The sequence below is a fragment of the Xyrauchen texanus genome, chromosome 30, assembly GCF_025860055.1.
Source record: "Xyrauchen texanus isolate HMW12.3.18 chromosome 30, RBS_HiC_50CHRs, whole genome shotgun sequence".
Classification (NCBI taxonomy): domain Eukaryota; kingdom Metazoa; phylum Chordata; class Actinopteri; order Cypriniformes; family Catostomidae; genus Xyrauchen; species Xyrauchen texanus.
In genome coordinates this window covers 23,362,782-23,378,921 of record NC_068305.1, presented here as the reverse complement: position 1 = coordinate 23,378,921, position 16,140 = coordinate 23,362,782, and the positions used below count along the sequence as shown (strand labels likewise).

General features: G+C 36.9%; 1 protein-coding gene across 1 annotated transcript; it reads left to right on the top strand.

Annotated features, from left to right (window-relative positions):
* The first annotated feature begins 936 nt into the window (after positions 1-936).
* esr1 (estrogen receptor 1) lies at positions 937-15,437 on the top strand. Its single transcript, XM_052098242.1, has 8 exons — positions 937-1,436; positions 5,504-5,727; positions 8,466-8,582; positions 9,713-10,051; positions 11,844-11,982; positions 13,339-13,472; positions 14,699-14,882; positions 15,202-15,437. The coding sequence occupies exons 1-8, from the start codon at positions 1,003-1,005 to the stop codon at positions 15,434-15,436; spliced, it is 1,806 nt and encodes a 601-aa protein (XP_051954202.1). The 5' UTR covers positions 937-1,002; the 3' UTR covers position 15,437.
* The last annotated feature ends 703 nt before the right edge of the window (positions 15,438-16,140 follow it).

Here is a 16,140-nt window from a genome sequence, read left to right as displayed (position 1 = left end):
GAACATTGCATTGTTTTTTCCGCCTTCTATTAGCATCTTGTAATCTTCTGAAATATAATAACCCTGTGTGGCAGTGTGTAGCAAGTGATTTTAAACACATCACCTGTATAATCCAAAGGGACTCAGGCAGTGACCTCCTGTCTCTTGTTTACCTGGTTACCATGACCTGCTTTGAAGAGTGACTGTCGATATTGACCTGGCTGTCTTTAATTTGGTTTCCTCTTTTTTTTAGCCAGAGCATCAGACAGTGACGGTAAGAAAGACACAGGAAGACAGAAATACATCAGCTGCTTGTGAACATGCAGCAAGACTAAACTTCTAAACAAGATATTTGAATTTTAGGGAGGACAGTGTAAAACAGTCAACAGATTTGTTGTTGTTTTCACAAGAAATGCATTGATTTTCAATATACTATATATTGAATCTATGATATGTTATCCTGTTTAACTGGTGGAACATGACACATTCTGGCATAAATGTTTAGCTTTAATACACTGTTAGTCAGTTTGAAAGAAGCGTCTGTCAGTTATAAGTAAATTATTATTTATATTAGTAATAGTGTCAGTGTACTGTCACTGTTTAATTGAAAAGCATTTGAATGGAGCTGTTGCAAAATGAAGGGGTGAGGACTGACTACAGTCTGTCACTTGCAATGTTGTTCCTTGTGTTTAACTTCCAATTCATATTTAAGGCTAGTAAAAGGCATTGATGTTGAAATAGTGGTTTGAGATTGCAAGAAAGCTTTCTTTCATGTATCTAAGAAAAGTATTCAACACACTTTGTTCTTTCTGCCCAAAGAGGATCGGAGGAGAGAAGGTATTAAAAATAGTAACTAAAATAAAAAAATAGGAGGAGGCAGGGCAAAGCAGAGCAAGGGTGAGGGAGTTAGAGAAAGACAGTGGGAGGGGGAAAAAGAGCTTGAAAAACACAGATACAGAAGACTTTCGGCTGTTGCTTATGAACAGAAAGTAACCAATTCATGCTGGCAGTACGTGTTTTTCCATGGTGATGTCTGGAGGGCAGACTGGTGGAGAGGCTGCTGGTGCCAGGCAGCGACAAAGGACCAGCCCTAGCCTGGAGAGAGAAGAGCTAGAGGAACTTTCCTCACCACCTGCTCTACACAAACTCTCACCCATGTACCCCAAGGAGGAGCATAACTCAGGGGGCATCACTTCATCTTTCAACTACCTGGATGGAGCTTATGAGTACCCAATCCCTTCTCAGAGCTACAGTAACTCATCACCTGCTGAGCCTTCCTCTACTGGACAATATCCAGCGGCCCCAGAACCTCATGCACCCGCAGCTGAATCCAGCAGTCCACTCATGTTTGCGCCCTCCAGCCCTCAGCTGTCCCCATACCTCAGCCATCATGGAGGCCACCACTCTGCTCATCAGGTGTCCTATTATCTGGACACCTCTTCTAGCACAGTCTACAGGTCAGTTGAGCTTAGACATGTTTAATTATGAGCTCTTGTTGTGTTAAATGGACAGTTCACCCCCCAAAAAATTACAATTCTGACATCATTTACTCATCCTTGTGTTGGTCCAAACCCACGTGACTTTCATTTTTTCCTCTGAAGCAGTAAAGGAGATGTTGGACAGAATGTTAGCCTCAGTCACCATTCACATTCATTGTATGGTATGGAGAAAAAAAAGATTAAATGAAAGTGAATTAGGTATATTTTCTGCCTTACATCTCCTTTTTTGTTCCACATAAGAAAAAAGTCCTACATGTTTGGAACAACATGAGGGTGAATGAAAGATGACAGATTGTTTTGGGGGGGGGGGGGTTGAAATGCCTTTAATGTGGTGGTTGAGATTGTAGTTAGAGCCAACAAAAAGAAAATAAAAAAATATGAAAATAGGTGCCCAGTTCATAAGATGAGGTGGATCAGGGTAGGAGGTCATTCACACCTGATTTAGGATTCATTGAGGCATAATGTTTGTTTAGGTCTCTTTCACAATTCTGCTCGGGAACCTGCTCCAAAGGTTAATTTTTACAAACAACATCTTAAACTAAGCCTGATGATGGAAACTCTTCCATGCTGGCACTTAGTACTCTTATTAATTTTGTTCATGTGTTTAATGTGCTTTGCAAGCCATAACTTTTTAAATGATAGTAAGTACCATTATTAGCCATTAGAGATTATTTAAAGTACTAATAAGCCTATGTAATTCAGTTTTTGGTCATTGCAGTTTTATGGTATTTCAAAAGTAAAATGTATGGTTGAAACAGTTCCCTTTTTATTGACACAATTCATTGATGCATACATTTCACACAAGTTGTAGAACTGTATTAACTTAACATGTCTTCTTTAAATCCCTGTTGTAGGTTTGTGGGTTGGGAATGGACGTCAGTTATTCATAGATGGTCTTTGACATCTGTATCTGTTTAGAATTATGTTCGAATATGTATGTCTTTTTATTTCTGTTTTACAATGAATTCATCCCTGCAGGTTTGGTGTACATTTTCAGTCTAAATGTTCATGTGACATTGTTGGTTGGAAAGTACATGCTGACCTCGTCGTGGTTAGAACAAGACACTCATTCTGTGTTAATCTTAATAGACAATATTCTGCTAGTGTGTGTGTGTGTGTGTGTGTGTGTGTGTGTGTGTGTATGTGTGAGCGTGTATTTATCACTTTGTGGGGACCAAATGTCCCCATAAGGATAGTAAAACCCGAAATTTTTGACCTTGTGGGGACATTTTGTCGGTCCCCATGAGGAAAACAGCTTATAAATCATATTAAATTATGTTTTTTGAAAATGTCAAAATGCAGAAAGTTTTCTGTGAGGGTTAGGTTTAGGGGTAGGGTTAGGTTTAGGGGATAGAATATAAAGTTTGTACAGTATAAAAACCATTATGTCTATGGAAAGTCCCCATAAAACATGGAAACACAACATGTGTGTGTGTGTGTGTGTGTGTGTGTGTGTGTGTGTGTGTGTGTGTGTGTGTGTGTGTGTGTGTGTGTGTGAAATTTGGAAAGGTGTATTTAAAGGTCTCAATACATAAAAAATACATAAAAACCATGTTTGACCATGACAATGTCATGTGGAGTGCTGCACTCTCAAAAAAAGCTTTGATTTATGTGATGCTCCTTTTTTTTTCTTCAACTTCCATTTTGATGTCTTTTTTTTTGTTTTGTCAAGTAACAGCACGTTCTGCCATCATTCTTAAATTCTTGGAAAGAAGATCCTTGGGATTGTAAACATCATAATACGGCATTGGGAACTGCTGAAGTTCACCCTTCACAGTGCAAGTGCAGATTTATTAAGCCTCTCATCAAGTTCTGGACCTTGAGAAAAGAATAATTAGGGAAAACAACAGTGGTATTGGAATCATCACATCCTGTCTAAAATATATATATATATACTCTTTCAGAAAGAGTGAGTAGAGATTTAGGGGCTCTTAATAGTAAAAAAGCATGCTGGTAAATTCAGTTTATTGACCATTCAATGTCATTACTGTGGCCTTAGAGTAGAATATCATGGGTTGTAAAAACAGATATTTTAACTCTAATGTTTTAGTGCATCCTGTACTTTAACTGCTTGATCACATTTGACATTTAGTGAGACTGGAAGCACTGCAGTTCATTTCTGAGGTTATGTAATAAATCTTCTGGACATTAGAATTTAGGATAAAATAAATATTTACAAGCACTGGAACAAGAGGTCAGAAAGAATTGGAGCTGGTCACTTGTCCCCTTTTTGCAGTCACGTACATACTCTCATTCAGTTTGCAAGGGCTGGAAGTGCAAAGTAACAGTGCTTGTCGAGGAGGCATTACAGCGAACAGGAGCGCATCTGCTCAGATCTGCATTGGCTGTACAATTGGGAATTTTTCAAGTAGGGGGACTTTTCTGTCCCTATAGGGCTATTTGTAGTTTTTAATAGCATTTTTAATAGCTTTAAAATGTTTTATTGGTCCTCTTTAATTACTTTTTATGAATTTATAAGTGTTGAAAGTTTAAAATTTGTAAAACAAAATAAATAATTAAATAAATAAATATTTTAGGTCTTATACTCAGACTTTTTAAAAGGATAGTTCACCAAAAATGAAAATTCTCTAATGATTTACTCACCCTCATCCCAGATGTGTTTGACTTTCTGTCTTCTGCTGAACACAATCAAATATTTTTGGGTGTCTTTAATAAGTATTTCTCAGCTCTTTAGGTCCATACAGTGAAAGATAATGGGTGCCAAAATTGTGAAGCTCCAAAATCCACATAAGGGCAAAATAAAAGTACTCCAGACGACTCTGGTGGTCAAATCCAGATATTCTGAAGTGATTTGATAGGCATGGGTGTGAAACACATCAATATTTATGTCCTTTTTTCACTATAAATTATATTCCCTGCTCAGTCAATTTCCACTTTACTCTTTGGTGATGCACATCCTTCTTGTATATAACAGGCAGTGAGGAAAAGTTATGACAAAACAATTACTTAAATATTGATCTCTTTCTCACCCACACCAATCATATCCTGCCTGAACACACAGATATAAACACTGGAGTCTGATTACTTTTATTGTAAACTATAACTTTAATTTACCCTCTATAATATATATATATATATATATATATATATATATATATATATATATATATATATATATATGTACGTGTGTCTATCAGTGCTGAAGAAGTAATCCAAAGTATTTAGAGTACGTTACTGACCTTGAGTAATCTAATGGAATACATAACAAATTACATTTTACAGCATGTATTCTGTAATCTGTAGTGGAATACATTTTATAACCCTCTCAACCCTGTGTATAAGTGTTAAAATCTCGAATTCTTTTCTTTCCTTTAACCAAAAAACTTAAATAAATTGTATTCTCAATTTTGTTTTAGATATTTCTATGTGCAAATAATTGTCTCCAATGGTGCTGTAATTACCTTCACACCGAGCATCAAAAATAATTAAATAAACATGGAAGTAAATTGTTTACCGTGTAAATAAGAAGTGAAAGTGAAGAACATATCTGCTAAAACATGAAACTGACAGTTGGATTTGTTATTAGTGTTAATATTTTGACATCAAGATCTGAGAGTAAGGTAGTAACTTTACTGGGTGAACTGTCCCTTTAACACAACAAGAGCTCATAATGAAACATGTCTAAGCTCAACTGACCTGTAGACTGTGCTAGAAGAGGTGTCCAGATAATAGGACACCTGATGAGTAAATGTATTTTTATTTTTTATCAAATCAAACTTTCTCCATAAAAAAAATTTGGATCATACATTATACCAAAATTCACTTGATGGTTGATTAAGGCCAAGCTCAGGTTTTTATTCCAGGACATGTGATAAATGTTTGAACAGATATAAACCATAGTTTGAAGAAGTTTTATTTCTCAAGAAGATGTCAACCAGTCAAAAGTACCCTTAAATTAATGGATCACCCTGATATTATACTTATGATATTGTATCATCCCCTGCATGTTAACAGAAAGATTTCACTGTGATAACTCATTAGAACCTGTAACCTTGTCTTTACAGGTCCAGTGTGGTATCTTCTCAGCAGGTAGGTGTTGGCTTGTGTGAGGAGCTGTGCAGTGGTACAGACAGGCAGGAGCCGTACACCAGATCAAGAGCCACAGGAGGGTTTGATCTAGCAAAGGAGACTCGCTTCTGTGCGGTGTGCAGTGACTATGCCTCTGGCTACCATTATGGAGTCTGGTCCTGTGAGGGCTGCAAAGCTTTCTTCAAGAGGAGCATTCAAGGTAACCAGTCTCTTTGAGGAACACAATAGAGAATAATGAGCTTTCTTATGTGGCAGCCTTCAAACTACCAGCCTTTTATCTTGCCCTCATTTAGAGCTAATTTTTTTGTGTGTTTTGTATTTCTTTGGTAACTGTAAGTATGCATTCATACTTACAGTACATACTTACTTGATTGCATCGCATTATTTGGCGGATATAAGCACAAAACAACAGCCTTCAATAGATATTCCTCAGAGCATGTCTATAATACTCCAAACAAATTCATCCTTGGAAAGAGAATGATCATTTGGTGCATACAAATGTATTGCTGTCCGTCACACTTAGTGAGTTGTCCAAAAAAATGTTGGGTGCTGGTTGACATGAAACTGTATTGAGGGAAAAATCTAAAGGTTATTACATTTTCTCTGTTCTTTATTAAATAACAATTATGACAATAATTTTCTAGCCAAGCCATTGGGCTTTTTAAGTCTCAGATACAAACTTGAATTGCACGAATATGTGAATGTGTGCAGAGTATGTAATCATTCTAGCATGTTCTGTACTGTTCTCCCTTCTAAAGCTGATAGAAAAGGTGGGAAACAAAGTCTCACACATAGTAGGTTGGACTAAAATCTGCCTGACAGTCACAATGGCACCATACAGATTTCTCTGGCCGCACCTCATTTGCAGTTCTGTATTACATTGGAAGGGGGTGCAGAGCTTTTTGGATTTGGTCAGATGACAGACTGGCTTGATGTTTTGAGCCCGACCCTGACACAGAGGTTCCTGATGAGATGAGCTCTTTCCTCAGCAGGTAACTGCTGCTGACTTTAACTGCTATTCTAGTGAGGAGAGCAGGATTGTGGGGAAAATGACTGTAAGTGTGTGCTTGCCAAATGGGTTTCAGGGAGGAGAATTACAGTGAGAATAAGGGAGTGCAGAATGATAGAAAACCAAGATGTTTAAAAAAGAAAAAGACAGACCAAGAGGACAGAAAGAGAGAGAAGGGCAGGGCGTCTAGGTTACTGTTGTAACCTCTGTTCCCTGACGGAGGGAACGAGATGTTGTGTCGAAGAAGCGACACTAGGGGTCTCTCTTGAGAGCCTTGCGCATCTCTGAACTTGAGAAAAGGCCAATGAGAAATTGGCAGACAGAATTTGCATGTCCCGCCCTCGGACATACGGTATAAAGGGAGGGAAATGCTTCTGTTCATTCAGGATTTTGCCTGAGGAGCAGACAATGAGGTTCGGCCGTAACAGTGGCTCGGTTTAGCGACGTGGCCAGGAGGACACAACGTCACCTAGTCGTTCCCCGTCTGTCACTCACTTCGACGTTGCAAGAAAGGAACCGGGGGGGGGCGTGGCGTGGCGTGGCTGTGAACCAATCACGAAGGCTGTGGGGAGGACGGAGGTTTCCAGTCCAACCCCACGCTGAAGTCAGGGCAAGAATGTTGGGCAAGAATGTCGGCCATCTGGGTGTCAGCAGCCCAGTCGAGTCTTCCATGTCAGGAAGTAAATAGTAAATAGTATTTGGGGTATATAGTATAATTTAGTGTTACGATATACTGTATATTTTTCCATGAGCAAGCTATCACTATCATTTAAGTTAGTTAATTAATCTATTTTGTATGGATTTCATAAAAGGTTACGTGTTACATCCCTGGATGTATATAGCTTTCTGGAAAAAGTGTCATCCAATAAAATTTAACAAATTTGGGGTAGGCTACATTTGATATACTAAGCACATCTGATGATTATTTTTGATTATATGTTTAAAAAAGATGTGATTGTATTGTGATAACTGAATACAACCTGAAATGATTGCATAATATGTTTGAAATTCCACAATAAACAAATAAAAAGAAATAAAAAGAAGATGTGAAACATGAGCTATGGCTTATATGAGTTCAATAGAAGACCCTTAATTATTTGTATATTACTATTTTTGGTCTCTAATCAATATTATGCCACAAATGCTGTGAATTGAGCTTAATTTGTATTGAACCCAGAATATTCCTTTAACCGTGATTATTTGAAAGAACTGTGATTCATTGAGCACTTGAAATTCTTATCACATTGTACTATCCAATTGAGAGATTTTTAAGCAAATAGAAATGCCAATCATGAACACGTTTAATGAATGTTGAGTCTCATTTTCCAGTGCAGCAGTGCATCACGTGAGCACTCCAAATGAACTGAGGCTGTCAACAGCCATCTCCTTGGATCATTTAGAGCAGCTACTGAAGAGCACGTGAAGATTAAACGCTAGCTGTGATTTGCACTCGCTGTTTAGAAGTTTAGACAAGCCTTTCGTCAGTGTCTGCAAAACGTTCCGTTTTCACTTCATTTGTGTAATGGCCAATGTTACTTGTAATTGCGGGTTTATACACAGAATTAATGAAAGTGATACAGAGGATGAGATGCTTACTCTGTTACTATGGAGATGATAATAGCTGAGCAGTTGGATTTGTTTCAACTGCTTCAAGCTTTTCTAGCACTTGTTTTGCTGTTGTCAATATGGAGAAAAGAAATCAGATTATTTTAAGATTCAGAAATTTGACCTAAAGAAATTTGCTGAAATTTTATGAATATTTATATATAATATATATTATTTGCTGAATACCTGGTTAGACTGATTAATATTACTCAACAATTAATGCGCCTGATGTAAACATTTGATGACATAAACAATGTAAAATAAAGTGTAACCAAAGAATGATCATTAAAACAAATCCTACTTCATTTCGTTTTTGCCTCTAGGTCACACTGACTATGTTTGTCCAGCGACCAACCAGTGCACTATTGACAGAAACCGCAGGAAGAGCTGCCAAGCATGCAGACTGCGCAAGTGCTATGAAGTAGGCATGATGAAAGGAGGTTAGCACATAAAAGCTATTCTTTCTTTTTATCTCCCTTCCTTTATTTTTTATGATTTCTTTTGTTTTGCTGAAAATGTGCATATGATTTATAATGGTTGTAGGACCTGTTACTAAAGCAGCCCCTAGAGGAGAATTTCCCCTACTACTGTCCCCTACTAATGGAGTGGTGGTGTAGTGGGCTAAAGCACATATCTGTTAATCAGAAGGTCACTGGTTCAAGCCCCACGGCCACCACCATTGTGTCCTTGAGCAAGTCACTTAACTCTAGGTTGCTCCGGGGTACGCTTTGGATAAAAGCGTCTGCCAAATGCATAAATGTAAATGTACTGTCTCTCATTAGCAATCTTATCTCATCTAATCAGTCCATAACATGCTTATTCACATATACATGCTGTCAGGGTTAATTAAAGACAAAGTGTTTAGTGTCTGTTCCCCAAGCATGTGAGCATAGGCCTACATGTTAACGCAAAATGTATAACAATTCATAAATAGAATATTTTGCTGATCCCATTTTCTTCTTCGTCTTTTATACAGTTTGAAAAGAGGGAACAATTATATGAATTAAGGGGGTCGCACACGTGCCGCATTCTAAAATATTAAACAACTGTTTTCAATGAAGGTATGCACACTGCCGCCGCCACTCAGCGTCTGTCGGTGGCGCCCAGCTACGACTCCGGAGGCCGTTCAAATTTCTGCTGCGCCACGGAGCGCAACTCGCGTATTTTCCATTAATTTCGACCCAAATCATTATCACAGGACATATATTATTTATTAAGTACATATTATTTATTTAGCGTTTTTCATTCTTGAAGAAGGGAAAGAACTTGGTAACTTTAGTGTGTACTGTCTGCCACCTGAACCACATTGATGTGCTCTGCGTTTAATATCTGTGCAGGGTTCTAGCCAAGACACGACGCGGCGCTTCGCCCGGTGTGCGACCGCCTTTAGGGCCCTTTTGACCATTTACATATAAATAATAAAAAAAAGAAACCAGTTAGCTGGCCACACTGGTTAAACTGCTCTTTTTTCGATGATTCCAGAGGGGAGGTTGTTGGCAAGTGAGACGAGCTAGAATAGCTTAAACCAGCTAAGAACAGCAAAAATTGGATTACATGTTGTCCATTGCAGGTTATCGTAAGGACCGCGGTGGCAGTATCATCAGGCGTGAGAGGAGGAGGAATAGTAATGAGGAGCGTGACAAGATCTGCAGTGAGCAGCCGAGTCATGCTGGTGTGAAGACAGCGCCCCCACAGGACAAGAGGAAGAAGAGCAGTGGTGGTGTGGTCAGCGATTTATGCATGCCTTCAGAGCAGGTGCTGGTGTTACTTTTAGGTGCTGAGCCACCAGCTCTCTGCTCGCGACAGAAACAAAACCGCCCATACACCGAGATCACCATGATGTCCCTGCTCACAAATTTGGCAGACAAAGAACTTGTCCACATGATTGCCTGGGCAAAGAAAGTACCAGGTAAAAAAATAAGAGAGAAATATAGTAATTTATTTCCTATTCTTCTACTCCGTTCTCACTCTGTTTATTCAAAGATCAGTTAAGCAACATCTCAGGAGCTAGTGTGCTGTTTACATGCCAAAATTCAGCACAACAACACGACTGCAAGAGTGATTGTTCTGTAAACAAAATTGATATTGAGTAACTTACATTTCATACAACATTTTACCCTGTTTTATTCTTTTTCTTTGCTAATGAAAATAGTTCAGTTGCAGCTCCACTCCAGGTTTTCTATCTTGCACTTGCCGCTCACTTTTGTGCAAATTCTTGCTCAGAAATATCTTCGAATGAGAGAAATCACTGATGCTCAGTCTTTAAAAAAAACACACTCCTCAATCCAGGCAAAATCACACAACACCGCTCCATGCTCTGCTCTGCACCACTCTTACAGAAACAAACAGTGACATATCCCAGTGCTGTTATACTAAATAACAGCCCTCTTGGAACACCACTTGGAAAATCTCATTTGAGGACCAGAACAAACTGTTACTTACAGTATATACGTAAAATATAAAGTTAAATTGCTTTAACTCTGCGTGTAACATCAAGGGAAGGGTTTTAAAATTTGAAAGAGACATTTCTTGGAAAAGAATCCCCAGTGACAGCATTGCCAGTTTTTGTGACTGTGTAAGCAGGTTTGGACAGCACAGGTGGCAGAGATTCAAGTGACAAGGTCACAGGCGCAAAGCTAAAGAACCTGGGGGTGATTACAGTTATCTATGCTGCAGCTGTTTGATTTGGTCTCCAACTGAGCTTAGTACACACAGAAAAGACCTGCTGGGAATTATAGTGAGCCATTACATGTGCTGTTCTGTTCAGAGGTCTTAATTAATCCTCCTCAGTGAAGTAAACAATTTATCTTTGAGAGAGACAGCAGGCACGATTTCTATGTAATTATATGTAGGTGAGAATTTTTTTAAATGTATTTACATTTATCAAAACTCTTATTACCCTCTTATACAACAGCAAGGAAGATAATGTAAATCTTACTAATGACATTTTGAAATATGCTCAAAGACAATATTTGAAAAGAAAAATATTGAAAGGGCAAGTATCGCTAATACTAAGATAGCATAAAACATTTCAAATATAAGCTGAGTAGTTCTCATTAAACCAGTAAAGAAAATGACCTGGTCATATTTAACCCCCAAATAAAATAATAATAATACAATTATATATGTATGTATATATATATATATATATATATATATATATATATATAGATATATAGATATATATATATATATATATATATATATATATATATATATATATATAGATAGATAGATAGAGATATGAACATTTACCATGTGTATTTATATACATGAGTATATATACAAATATGCAAATGTAATTATATTATAATTAAATATTATAATTTTTATTTAAATAAATACAAAATAATTATACATTTTCTATATACTAATACACAGTATAATTATGTAGTTATATTTTGTGTAAAGAAAATCAAGCCTACAGTAACTAACATGATGTTGTTTTTGTTTCGTTTTTTGCATAGTGTGACACTAATTTTAGCGGACCTAAGCACATTTTACCACATAATTCTTATTTCCGTAACGCATCTTTTTACTTTGACTAATTCCAATTCTTTTCTGTGGTGATTCTCGCTACTGTATTAAGGTAAAAATGTTGTCGTACGATGATTGTTTTGATTAAAATAATCAAAAATGAAAACAGTCCAAGCGAGTACATGATGTCTAAATGCTTTACAATGCTTCACTGTTCTCTCCAGGGTTCCAGGACCTCTCCCTGCACGACCAGGTTCAGCTGCTGGAGAGCTGCTGGCTGGAGGTGCTAATGATCGGGCTGATATGGAGGTCCATTCATTCTCCAGGAAAACTCATCTTTGCTCAGGATCTCATTATTGATAGGTACTGCATGTTCTGTACCTCCTTTGAAGGCCATTCTCAAAGGAGACTCATTATAGAATAGATCATTCCAATTGTGTGTTTTGCAAAAATATTCTGAATTCATTTCTTGATGGTATAATGACTGAAAGGTTAACCCTGAATTCAGCTCTAATCTATTGCTCTGACTTTCTCACTCAGAGTTTTATTCATAATGCATGGATGGAAAAGTGTGCCGCTACGCTTTGATAAACCTGGAACATGTATTCAATTGTTTTTTCTTTAATTTTGCCTCAATTAAAGATAATGGAAAAGTGGCAACATGCTGTGTTAGTATGCGCTAATAAAGCTTCACACCAACAGATCTGCTTTACATATTTTATCCCAACTCTTAATGCAACATTTAGATCATTTTACACAGTATTGATGCTGCATGCTTGTGTGTGTGATTGTATACTTTCTGCGATGTCACATCGACCTGATGCCTATGTGCTGCTTATTTTTTGCCTCATTTTGTCAAAGAACATTGAGTTGCATGAGGTTTTGTCCCCACGCAGAGGGGATTGGCCCAGCGGAAGATTGAATGATTGTGAACTGAAAACTAGAGGATGTGAACTATTTACCGGAGAGCCCATTGCTCCTTTTCAGAAGGCCATGTCACAAGTAGCATGTAATTAAAGAGGGCCTGATAGGGTACAGTATCTTTTAAGGGCTGCTGAAGAACAGCGTCATCACTGACTAAGGGAAGACGAATCTAATCAAAAACCAGCATCCGTAAAAGCGATGCAGTGGTTTATGAGTTGTTGTACTGCTTGGAGGTTAAATGAAACATCCGGGGGAAAGAATGAGCAACACTGGGAGGGAAGTGTCAAGGTGGAAAATTAAACTTGAGATGAAAGTGTTGAATGAAAATTCTGTTATTCTGTGTTTTCCAACCCGAATGACTTTTTTAGCTTCCATGGAACACAAATATTAGGCAGAATGTTAGCCTCAGTCACCGTGCACTTTCACTGCAATTATATATTTTTTATGATTTTTTTTTACAAATAGAGTGACTGAAGTGACATTCTGCCAAATATCTTCATTTGGGTTCCACAAAAGCAATAAGTCAGACAGGTTTGAAACAACATAAGGGTGAGTAAATTATGACAGAATGTCCATTTTTGGGTGAACTATCCCTTTAGGACTAATGCTCCAGTCAGTGCTCTACTTTAAGTAAACAACACTCAGTATATCATACTATTATGAAATACAATTATCTTTCCAAGTACAGATGAATGGGAAAAGTGAGAGGTTTTTTTAGGGCATGTATAAAAGCCATATCCTAGCATGAATAAAATGTTTTATTTTCTCTCTCGCTCTCTCTCTCTCTCTTTAAAGGAGTGAAGGAGAATGTGTTGAAGGGATGGCTGAGATCTTCGACATGCTCTTGGCAACTGTGGCTCGATTCCGCAGTCTCAAACTCAAGTCAGAGGAATTTGTGTGTCTCAAAGCCATCATACTTCTCAATTCTGGTGAGTAAAACAGAGTTAAACATAAACTTCTGTCGCCTCTTTAGATTACACATTTTTGATTTGTGTACTTGCTAAACCACTTGTTTAGAACAATGACAGACTTTGGAGGTTCCAGAGATACAATAGGTCCCAAAATCTGGGATTCAAAATCTAATTTGTACCTGGAAATAATTTAAAATAAAAAAATTATATTGCCCAATATATATAAGAAATATAATTATAGTAGGAAGATTCTATTTTTAGGTCATTAATCATATTAGCTGATATAAGCACATTTGTGAGATTGACCTTAGTAACTCTGTACTAAAGGTCATATTTTTTTGGCTTCCCTTGAAACACAGATGTTCTTCTCAAATCATGATGGGATAACATGGATCACCAGGTTTTGCACAAACCTGTAGATTCCATGCCAGCTTGAGTGTATGCTGTCAAAAAAGCAAAAGAGGGACATACCAAATACTTTGAAATTCAATTTTTTTTTCTTGTCAATTCAGTTTTGCACATGTTATTAAAATTATCATTTGTAATAATTGTATATTTTGTACAGGCAATAAGGATGCTAATTAGAAGCATTTTCACTAGTGGACTCAGATGTTTGAACACTAATATATATGTTATATCATCTGTGTTGGGTGTAATCTAATTACAAAGTAACTCATTACTGTAATCTAATAACTTTTTAGTACAAAAAGAAGTATAGCACATTACATTTCAAATTCTTGTATTAGTTTAGATTTACTGACTTTCAATTAAGTTACTTTTAAGTACATGCGTAACAAATCTTTCTAAAATAATATAATATTGTAGAATATATTTAAAACATGATTTACAATAATATGTCCTAACAAGACAATAAACAAGGAAGAAATATAGATATTATTTAAATTTTTTTAATTGTGTGTAAAAACAAGCTTTTCTTTAAAAAAAAGAACAATTTAGAAAGTAACTTAGAATTAGTAACGTTATTACTTTTATTTTGCTTTAAATTCAGTAATCTGATTACAATTTTAAAAATATAATTATACATTTACCCATATATAATCTGCATCATCTTTTCATAAAATTAATCATGTCTTTATGTAAATAACAAATAAAATGAATGTGCAGTACTTTATATCACAGCCCTAAACTTGTCCATAGTTATTGTTGGGTCCAAGATCAGCAGCTCCTCTGTCATGTTCATCAACTTCTCAAATGGTGATTGCTTCATTTGTGTATCTGGTCAGGTGCATTTTCATTCTGCTCCAGCTCTGTGGAGCCCCAGTCGGACAGCTTCATGGTGCAGTGCATGCTGGACAACATCACTGATGCCCTCATTTACTGCATCAGTAAATCAGGTGCCACACTGCAAATGCAGTCCCGTCGCCAGGCGCAACTTCTGCTGCTGCTGTCCCACATCAGACTCATGAGGTAAACACAGATGGGGATCAGAAAGAGAACAAAAATAAATGATAGGCATAAGAGCAGCGTTCCCATAATCCACCAGAATACAGTAACCAGTAAATCTAGCAAGTTTATCTGTAAATAGTTTCTTAGTTGAGATATTGGGCAGGGGAGTTCTACTAGCAGTTATAAGTTTGGATACATTTTCTTGTGATCTTTAAAGTCTTTAAAGTAGTTTTGTTTTCATTCTTTATTAGTTTTCAGATTAGTTTCTGTACAAAACTAAACTTAAAATTAAACATTACAGTCATGCACATGTTATATTTGTGTTCATTCCATTGGAAAGCAACAAAGGAATGGAGCACTTGTACAGAATGAAATGCAAGAATCGAGTACCACTGTACGATCTTTTGCTGGAGATGCTGGATGCACAACGATTCCAGTCTCCAGGCAAGGTGCAGCGACCCTGGGCACCAAGTGAGAAAGATTCACCTTCTACACTTACAGCCAGCAGCAGCAGTCCCTCCAGAGACCTTGGAATCATGCAGTCCAACCCAACCTGTCTCAGACCTGACCCCTGAAAGACTTATAACATCCAATGCATGTCTGGTAGAATGTACAATTAAACAGTATAAGAATGAACTGAGTAAAAAGGACTATGGTAAAAACAATGTTGCTGCCCATTTATAGCACTAATTATATATTATATATATTAAGTTTGATTAATTTCATAATAAGAGATATATTTATAGATACAAATTATTGCTTTATTTTTTATTTTGAAAATTCAACTGGTAAAATGGCATAGTGGTGATATTAGTTGCATCTCGTTTGTGAAAATATGTTTACTTATCGGATGGTTAATATGTGAAAACAATATGTACAAATGCTATTTTTTGCTGTTCAGTCATTAGTTTTATGGCCATGTTTAAAGACTTAAAAACCAAGAGACCATCATTTCAATATCTTTATTGCTTGAAATCAGTGTTGGTCTTTTGTGGCACGTTCACTAGTATGCATATAGTGCAAACAGAAAGCCTTGCTGTAACTGATATTGACTGCTTTATACTACAATGGACGCTTCTATTGCATTTATGAATGTGTGGTGTCTGTCAGATTTTTCCTTAGTATGTGAATTTGTTTGGTCACAGTCAAGTAGACAGTAACTTGTACATTGCTTTTATCAGCTACTACATTTTACCTACATTTGATACTTAAAAATTTTGAAAGCCCTAAATGCGGAAATGTTAATTTGGCACAATTAATTAAAAGGGCTTAAATGATA

Excerpts from the sequence above, each read along its gene's own strand:
- esr1 (XM_052098242.1), top strand. The coding sequence starts at position 1,003 with ATGGTGATGTCTGGAGGGCAGACTGGTGGAGAGGCTGCTGGTGCCAGG. Across the intron at positions 1,437-5,503 it reads TCTTCTAGCACAGTCTACAG|GTCCAGTGTGGTATCTTCTC; the intron begins GTCAGTTGAGCT and ends TTGTCTTTACAG. Across the intron at positions 10,052-11,843 it reads CTGGGCAAAGAAAGTACCAG|GGTTCCAGGACCTCTCCCTG; the intron begins GTAAAAAAATAA and ends TGTTCTCTCCAG.